The sequence below is a fragment of the Galeopterus variegatus genome, unplaced genomic scaffold (assembly GCF_000696425.1).
Source record: "Galeopterus variegatus unplaced genomic scaffold, G_variegatus-3.0.2 Scaffold2616, whole genome shotgun sequence".
NCBI classification, from domain to species: Eukaryota; Metazoa; Chordata; class Mammalia; order Dermoptera; family Cynocephalidae; genus Galeopterus; species Galeopterus variegatus.
Window position 1 is genome coordinate 162704 of NW_007728727.1, and position 9587 is coordinate 172290.

At 42.5% G+C, this 9587-nt stretch overlaps 2 protein-coding genes across 2 annotated transcripts in view; one reads left to right on the forward strand and one right to left on the reverse strand.

Annotated features, from left to right (window-relative positions):
• The window catches only part of HVCN1 (hydrogen voltage-gated channel 1), a 15512-nt gene extending 14330 nt beyond the window's left edge, over window positions 1-1182 (forward strand). The window contains exons 4-5 of the mRNA XM_008582446.1: window positions 169-281; window positions 538-1182. Coding sequence (XP_008580668.1) covers window positions 169-281; window positions 538-603 — 179 coding nt within the window. The 3' untranslated portion in view covers window positions 604-1182. The remainder of the gene's footprint in view (window positions 1-168; window positions 282-537) is intronic.
• TCTN1 (tectonic family member 1) overlaps window positions 872-9587 on the reverse strand; it is a 32590-nt gene continuing 23874 nt past the window's right edge. Inside the window, exons 8-15 of the mRNA XM_008582447.1 lie at window positions 8027-8161; window positions 7410-7535; window positions 6928-7013; window positions 6220-6360; window positions 4744-4906; window positions 2441-2566; window positions 1861-2005; window positions 872-968 (exon numbers count right to left, since the gene is read on the reverse strand). Of these exons, the coding sequence (XP_008580669.1) occupies window positions 1862-2005; window positions 2441-2566; window positions 4744-4906; window positions 6220-6360; window positions 6928-7013; window positions 7410-7535; window positions 8027-8161 (921 nt within the window). The 3' untranslated portion in view covers window positions 872-968; window position 1861. The remainder of the gene's footprint in view (window positions 969-1860; window positions 2006-2440; window positions 2567-4743; window positions 4907-6219; window positions 6361-6927; window positions 7014-7409; window positions 7536-8026; window positions 8162-9587) is intronic.

The following is a 9587-nucleotide window of genomic DNA, read 5'->3' on the forward strand; positions in this document are numbered from 1 at the left end:
GTACTGAGTAGCTCAGAAATGAAAAATGTTACCCTCCTAGTTCTGAAGCCTCTAAGTAATGACATGACTGTCTTCTCAACTACTACATGTGTAAGCATACATACCTTTTTTTTTCCTTAGTGGTTAAATTAGAAACCAGTATCACTAAGACCCTCAATTCTTTTTCAGGGATAATTATCTCGGTTAAGACACGTTCAGAACGGCAACTCTTACGGTTGAAACAGATAAATATACAATTGGCCGCCAAGATCCAACACCTCGAATTCAGCTGCTCTGAGAAGGTAAGACAACACATCTGGGACGTCCTGTTCGTGATTCCCCACCTTCAGCTGCAGCCTAGGCATCCCCTCCCCCAAGAGCATCTCTTGTCACTGCTGCTCAGTGGACCCTGTCTGACTGCAGCAGACTCCTCAGAACACCAAGTTCCACAGAGTGTAGCGTTTGTTCATCTTTGTGCCCTGGGGCTCACTGAATGACTGTCACATCCCTGGTGAGGCTCAGAAGGTAAATTCCAACATTTGTCTGCTTTTGCAATAGGAGCAAGAAATTGAAAGACTTACCAAGCTATTGAGGCAGCACGGACTTCTCGATGAGGTGAACTAGAAACGCACCAGCTCCACCTAAAGAGAGGCGCTACCTCCCAGGCCTGGGACGACACATCCACCTTCCCAGGGCCACCTGGCGAGAGGTGTGCTTGGATGCTTTTGCCTCCTCCTGCGCAGCATAGATTCTGGGTGGACACAGCCTTTTGGAAGGCTCTATTTCCTTCTTGGTATGACCAAGAGCTGCCCATCCCATTCCCACCCCTCATGCTAGCAGATGTATAAACTACTACATTTGCTCATGTTGAACACTCATTCTTGCTTGAAAGTGAAGCTGGACAGTTACAAGTTTAATCTCACCAAATGTACTGTTTTCAAATTTCACATGTCTGTTGAAGGACCAGCGCATCTTTTCATATGAGCATTCTGAAAGAAAAAAGAAAAGGAGAAGCTACTTTTCTAAGCTGTCCTAAATAGCCACTCTTGTCCCCCAGGGAGGCTGTCCTCAGGCCCCTCCTCTGCGTTATCCAGCTGCATCATCCAGCTTCCAGCTGGCTCACCTAGTTCTGCCACCTGACAACATTCTTCTCAATTACTGTACAATTAATGTATAAAATAAACTCCCTTCTTCCCTTGGGCCCTCCTACTGTATTCTTTCCTCTGTGGCATCTCACAGCAACCCACCCNTTCTTCCCTTGGGCCCTCCTACTGTATTCTTTCCTCTGTGGCATCTCACAGCAACCCACCCGTTGGAGACCTGGCTAGTGACAGTGCCTAGCACAGAAATGGCAATTAGAGACAAGACTCCACTGTAATTAACATGATATTTGGGGGGACAAGCCCCTCAGGAGGCTTTGTACTCACTTGTACTTTGCTATTTTTGTACTCATTTCAAAGGGACCTGAAGAGGAAAGGAAATCTGAACTAAGAATAGTGAATATTTTTAAAATCACTCACATTAAAACAGGGAATGAATAAAATTGACAGATCCTCCATACCTACACTGCTTAAAGGTCTTTTCTCTTTACCACCTCCCCAAAGTCAATTTGGTTTCCATATGTGACCTATGTGTTGAGTATTGGAAATGACCAAGACCAGATACTTCTCCACTCTAAATGCAAACTGAGCAGAATAAGATTTCCAAAAGGACAAAAGTCAGCAGGAAAGTGGAGAGCAGCAGTGTTAATTTTGGGTAGCCTGAAAGGTTAGAAGTATAATAAAATGGGGTGTGTCCAGGAGACTTCTGGCCCCACATACACACTGCTCTAAAGGTGAAGACCCGAGGGGTGGGACGTGGTTTCCTTAAGCAACAACTTACATCAAACAAATGGGAAGAAGAAATTAAAGGGCAGTCTGGCATTGATGGTTGGCGGGGCTCTGAAGCCAGCCTCTGCAGGTGCAGACACATCCACAAAAGTAACTGCAGTGGAAATAAGAATCGTCCTTTCGCTTCCTGTGTTGATCTGTAATAAAAAGACAGATGCAAGCCCCACCCTCCAGTGTGTTACCAGGATAACAAAGATGGGACAGCTTTCATTCTCTTCCTCACTCAACCACTGTCAGTTCATGAATCTGATAGGTGCATGGAGGGCTAATCGGCCATTAACTTGGACGAGAGAAACAATTTTACCCAGTTATTGTGATTAACACATCAGTATCAATCATAACTCAATTTTCATGAGAATTTTAAAGATCAAATCTAAAGAATGTTAATGTGAATAAAACCACTGTCAGTGGAGTTTTTCTTTAAATAAAAGATAAAGAATGACTGCTAAATTGTTTTAAGAATTCAGATTGTTTAAATTATCTTTTTCACAAAGCAATAAATTTCACCTATCACACTTGTTTTGCCTGAACTTCTGTCTTAACCCATACCTTTAAACTAAAGTTACGCCTACCTCTTGAAATGAGGATGAAATTAGATTTGCAGTTACATTTACTATTTTGGCCTGTGGGTTCAGTAAGGATCCGTATTTAGTCCACTTCACTTCCATAACCAAAGCCACTGGGAGCTGGCAAGAATCCTGCAAAATAAAATGCCATTTATCAATTTGAATGTTACACAACCACAAGTCAAACTTAATCAGCACTTCAGAGTTTTAATTATAAAATGTTTCACATATTACAAAATGTTCTGAACAAGAGAATGAATAGACTAAAAGGTCTGATAAAAACAACTTAGAGAAAGCACGTTTTACTCAATGTTCCAAAAACATTTTAACACCTAAAGCATAATTTTTCCATCCCCTCCTATTTCTAAAGAAGCCAGCATCACCTGGGAGTTGTGGTAATCCCAGTACCCAACTGTGGAATCTTCAGGGCCTTAACTGTTTACATCTACCTCACAGATACTCCAGAGAGAAATGGGCGGAAGGGCAAGAGAGAAAATGGATTAACAGATAAATTAAACCTGAGTGTATCACATGTTAAAATGCACTGAGAGGAAATTTAAGTGCTTTCTTTTCATTTATCTAATTTCATCAATTGGCAAGTAACATTTGGGTATCATAGATATTAACTCTTCATCTGCACTGGTGCCACCATCAAGCTGCCCAAATTCAGGTTCAATGCTGCAGGAGCCGGGTCTGAGGCCTCTGCCCCAGGACCTCTGTTTGGTCAGCTCCAAGGGAAAAGCTGGCAAGTGGGCCTTCCCAACTTTTTTCCTGCTTTTAGAGACCCTTCACTTGGCAAATGTGAAAACTGTTGAAGCTGCACAATGGGTAGATGGGGACTCCAGTGTACTATTCTACTTTTGTGTATGCTTGTAATTTTTCCAAAAGAAAAAGTTAAATACATCTCTTCAGGACATGAAAGGCCAGCAGGCCTGCTGGATTTGGTGCCTGCCAAAAGAGCACTGATGGAGTTCCTTAGCTTGGAACTGCCTTTTAAAAACCTTGCAGGCTGAGCAATCCTTGCGAATATCCTGTTATTAGGAGAAGATGAGACATGCAGCTGGTGTAAATCAAGCTTAGCACAGCTGCTGTCATACCTGCTTCTACCTGGGTTTCCTGCAGGGTTAGTACAAAACCTGCTCCAGACCTTCGGAGCACCCTGGACCAGCTCAGATCCTGGCAGTGCTCTGTCCGTGCTGCCACCTCTCCTCCCAGCCTGTGTCTGCCCTTCTGAGGGGCAGTAATAATAATGTTTTCACCCATTGCCAAGAAGCCAGAATGATTGGCCTGGTTCGCTGAGAAGGCAGAGCCAAGACTCAGCAGCTCAGCAGCACGCTGTGTCTGCCCTTCTGAGGGGCAGTAATAATAATGTTTTCACCCATTGCCAAGAAGCCAGAGTGATTGGCCTTGTTCGCTGAAAAGGCAGAGCCAAGACTCAGCAGCTCAGCAGCACAGACTAGGTAATCTGGGGCTCTGCTGGGGTAATCCAGGGATGCAGCGGAGAGGGTGGGAATCAAAGTGAGCAAGTCCTCACCCCCATGATGCCCAGGCTATAAATATGCTAAAAGGACAATGAGAGGCCTGAAGAAACTGTGACAAGATGATGCTGGGCAATTAAGGACAAGATGGAGAGCACGCCTCCAGTGAGGGGACAGCTACACTCTCACTGCTGAGACAAAAGAAAAAGGTGGGCAGGGGAAATCACACATGACCAGGAACCTATTTGTAGAATGTCACCTTCCATTAAACGCTTTGGGGAACTTTGGAAGTGAAAGCTCTCACATGTGGGCTGCCTTTAGGAACCCGGGAACGCTAGGTGGGACCGCTGTGTGGATGGGAGGAAGTCTCAGTCTTTGAGACAGGCCTCACATTCATCCGTCATATCCCAAGGTGCCTAGGGAGAGCTCGTGTAACACCAACAATAACAGTAGTAATAGGATGGTGATCGGAAAGTGGTTCCCATGGATGGAGTGACCACTCGGCACCATGCCGAGGGCCAAAGGAATGTTACTCATTTAACCCTCTCCACAACCCCTACAGGGCAGTGCTATGACTATCATTCCCATTTTACAGATGAGGAAACAGAGGCTCAAACCCCCTAAAGTTACTGGCCTAAGGCAACCTTGCTAACAAGGAGCAAAATCAGTATTCAGGATTCAGGCCAATCTGACAGCAAAGCCCAAGCTCCTCCCCAGAGCCAATGCCACCTCCTTAACAGGTGGTTTCCCCAGCTGCCTGTTACATCACCCCACCTGGAAGTAGGAGACACAGCTATGCTAGCACGTGGCCTTCAATTTCTTCCCCCTTACCTTCATGTTGGATGACTGGGTGACAAAGTGGATAGGCACCCAGTCCAGCACATCCTGGGCCCGGGAATTTCCGAAAGGGGCCACATAATCCGGGAAACCCTGGCCCTTCAGCAGGCTCTTCACCTTCTGCACTACAAGCCAACAAGGGAGAGCACTGGGCAGCCTTTGGGAAGGAAAAAGATGTCAACTGAATAAGGCTGTTGGTTCACATGCCAGCAGTTTTTAAAGGCCTCAATGACTTGTATCCCTCTCCAGTTTCATTATTTTCTCATTCTCCAAAAGAGGGATTATTTAACAGAAGCTAAAGTGCCTCTAACTTTGTGAAATCTTGGCCTGGGAGAGGAGTCCAAACAATGTTTCCCAACTGTGTTCCACTGCAGCTCTGTACAGAAGGGTTCCATGGCCAAAAGTTGGGGAAACATTGCATTTCCAAGTCTTCATGTCCCTCCTGAAGCACACTGGCATATTAAAGGCTTTGAGAAATCCTTCAGGAAAGAATCATGGCTTTAACTTGAATTTGGTGTGTCCCAAACATATTGAACCATGGACCTAGCCCTACTGACATCTTGTGGAAATGTACTCCATAGAACACCCTTTGAGAAATGTTGGTCTAAAAAGATCAGAATAATGTAAATGGAGAATACTGGTCTATCCAAAATAATTACCGTGTGTCCCAAACATATTGAACCATGGACCTAGCCCTACTGACATCTTGTGGAAATGTACTCAATAGAACACCCTTTGAGAAATGCTGGTCTAAAAAGATCAGAATAATATAAATGGAGAATACTGGTCTATCCAAAATAATTACGCTGGGAAGATATGGGAAGTGTGGGGGTTGTGGGATAGGGGTAATGAGGGAAAGAGCCAAATCTTTGTCTTCCATAGTAGGAACTCAATAAAAAATTCATAAAACCAAAAAATCAAGAAGTAACATTACATGCTGGTTATTTAATGATTTGGGGATATATTTTTTAAAAAAAAATAGCCACAAGAGTTGAAAGTGGTTACCTCTGGGGTGGGGCAAATGAAGATAAGAACTGCTGGTTTTACAACATGCTGTGCAGAGCTGCTTGACATCTTACAATATGTATATATTCAACAATAAAAAGATAAATTAAAAACAGATCACATCTGGACTTCCCCTCACTTGTTTTGTTGTGCTGTGTATATTAGGATTCAGAAGTATAGGAAGGACTTTTAGGAGAAATATTTTTGCTGTGAACTCCAGGGCTATGTAAACTTAAAAATGAAACATACAGAGCCTTGAGATTTTTACTGACATATTTGATAAGAAAAGTGGTTGTAATAGTTTTGCTACTTATTCATTAATAATGATAATAAACTACATATGGCTTTCATATAAACTCATCAGTTTATATGATACCGAGGTCTGATTAACCTTGGGAAGAGCAGGAATGCTTTGTTTTTTGATCAACAATAACAAGTTCAGATAGAAACAAGTTACCTTCTTACCTTAGTTTACAGCCAGATTGTATATTGTAACCAAATAGTACTGGGGTCCGGATCCCCTCAATGTCTAAGCAGTCTTGCTCAGTTGTGCTACGAAGAATAGTTAGTTGTCCATATCTATTCATGACCTGAATAATCCCGGACATTCACAGACAGTTAAGGGACAATCACCCAATGCCAGAACAGCCTGATTCTCAGGTAAGAGTACAGTTACACTTGTGTGACATGAGGCCTAAGTGAGACCCAAATCCCCTTTCTCTGGGCCTCTGGGATTTGACAGTTATTTCCCAGGAGAGGGCCAAAAACAGTTATAACTATTTTCCTTGATTAGTAGATCCTCAGAAAAAAATCCCCAGAAACTGGTCCTTTAAAATTATTCCAAATTTTCAAAATCATTACATTTGTTCAGGAGTTTCTGTTAAAATGTGAAATTAAAAACATCTAAATGCCAACCTTTCTGTCTTCAGATTTCATTTTGAAACCCTGACATTTTCCCAGGACAAGCTCTTTCACCCCCAACTGCCCACTCCACTCAGCCCCGCTTGCTGTGCAGCCAGGCCCCCCATCCTCCAGAGCCACAGAGGGAGCTGTGGCCAAGACTGGCCTCTCCTTCTCAAGATCAGCCCACAGGCCCCGCAGCAATAAAGAGAAGTGCAGCCCACACATGTGAACAGGGGAGATCAGTCCTCTCCACAGAACCAAAAAGGATATCCCTCCTGAGGCTGAAACCCAGCAGCTAATGGGAGCCCCACAACATAACCAGGGTTTCCACTGAGAGGAACTGGCTTTGTATTTTGCTGAAAGACAATGCAGGAATGCCCCCCAAATGATTCTCATTTTAATAAGGAAATGACAGGGAGAAAATCAAATGCTTTTCCTAATAAAATCTGGAATTACCAACCAGTAAAAGAATTTCTCCCCCTACTCAAAACTATAAATATATCTACTAAGTGTAGGAGGACATCATGCTGTAAAAGAACAAGCTAACATGGAAGGGAATCTTTTTCCCAAATGGCAAAAGATACAAGGACTGTGCTTGGTTTCATTATAAACTCCACATGCTACATGCAAGCCCTCTGTTCAGTACAAAGGGTTAGTGTGGTAATACTTCTAAATCGAAGGTTTTTTTCACTAAGTTATGATTTCTTCTTAACTTGGCAATTAAATACTTGTACAAAATTGATCAAACTTACCTGAATAAAATGAATTTCAAACTTTTGCTGTAGTGGAACCACAGCACTGCTAACTGTCCCCAGGAGGAAAGAGAGACCAGCCTTTGTTACTTCCCCTGCATCTGTATATATGAGGCTGTACTTTACCTAAAAACAAAATGATACTTCAAATACACTTGTTCCCATTACAGGTATTAATAACACAAAATATCCACAGGCAACAAATCCTTTCCCATTTCTCCACTTGCAGAAGCTTTTCTCTGCTGACTGATTGGATTACGAGGTGTTCCCCAGCATCACCCCCAGTAGATAGGGTCATCTGAGCCTCTCTGTGACCAATTACAAAAGTTCCAAGTCAGTCGGTCTAAGCAGAATGCAATCAGCCCATCTCTGCAGAGGAAACGTGTGAAAACAAACACCACCACAATTCTGACGTATCCTCGCAAGTCGCTAGGTTTGTGGTGACTAGTAAAGAAACACTCCCTGATGAGACAGCAAGTAGGAGGCTAAGCCAAGAAAAGCCACACCACAGAATGGGCCAGAGTCCTCTTTGGAGAGTGTCCAGCTATGCCCCTAGGATATGCAGCTTGAGTCTGCCACAAACAGATCGGGCTTTCAAAGCCAAATTGGGCACCCACCTCAAGAACGACGTTATTGCAGATTCTAACATGCCCAGCATTGACAAGGGATGGCTGCTGTACATCAGTGCCTTCCAGGAGGGTTAGTGTTTTATTTAGAGACTGAATGACAATGGACTGAACAGTGATAGGGACCTGCAAGGTGACGAGCATTGACAAGGGATGGCTGCTGTACATCAGTGCCTTCCAGGAGGGTTAGTGTTTTATTTATAGACTGAATGACAATGGACTGAACAGTGATAGGGACCTGCAAGGTGACGAAGACCTGGATTATTAAAGACGCTCTACAACAGAGGTAGATGGGTTAAAATAGCAAAAACCTTTAAACAAACCTCCACTGATATGCTGCCAAGTGGGGGAATGCTGCAGAACAATATGCATACTCTGATTCCACATTTGCAAAAATACATATATTTATATATAAATACATATATACATTCACAAAGAAAATACTGGAGAAGGATATAACCAAAATCTTAAAAGTAGTTACCTCTGAAAACACATGTTCACACAAAAACTTGTACATGAATGTTTATAGGAGTACTATTAATAATATCTAAACACTGAAAATAACCCAAATGTCAATCAACTTATGAATGGATAAATAAAATGTGGCATATTCATACAAAGAAATATTAGTCATCCACAAAAATGACTTAAGTACTAAGATATGCTACAATATAGATGAGTCTTGAAAATACACTAAGTGAAAGAAGCCAAACACAAAAGGTAACATGTATTATATGATTCCATTTAAATGAAATGTCCAAAAAGATAATAGAGACAAAAAGTAGATTAGTGGTTGCCAGGGGATGAGGAGGAGAGTTGGGAAAGAATGGGGAGTGAGACTGCAAATGAGTACAGGGTTTCTTTTCAAGGTGATGAAAATGTTCTGGCATTAGATAGTGGTGATGGTTGCACAGCCTTGTGAATAAATTAAAAACACTGAATGATATACTTTAAAATGGTGAGTTTTATGGTATGTGGATTATATCTCACACACACACACACACACACACACACACACAACTCCATCACACCATCAAACGCATATACAGTCATGAGTCTCTTAACAACAAGGATCTGTTCTGAGAAATGCATTAGGTGATTTCATCATTATCTGATCATGATAAAGTGTACTTACACAAACCTAGATGACGTGGCCTACCACACATCTAGGCTATATGGTGTAACCATCATACATGTGGTCTGTAGTTGACCAAAATGATGTCATACAGCACATGAATGTATATATGTACTCTCACCTCCAAAACACAATTCCTACTGATAAATCCACACTCTATACACACACAGGCACATCCCTCACACAATCCCAGGATACATATCCTTAAGCCCCAACAACCTCCCTAAATTCAACTCAATTGATGCACAACTTCTATACACACCCTCACACACAGACACAGAGCAGTTATCCCTGGGTGGTGGGATTATAGGCAAGAGAAAACAGAGACAAACTTTTTAAGCAGAATCAGGAAGCCCTGATTACCTCCTTGCTATTAAAGGACATTTTTCATTTATGGCCATTGCCAGCAGAGTGATA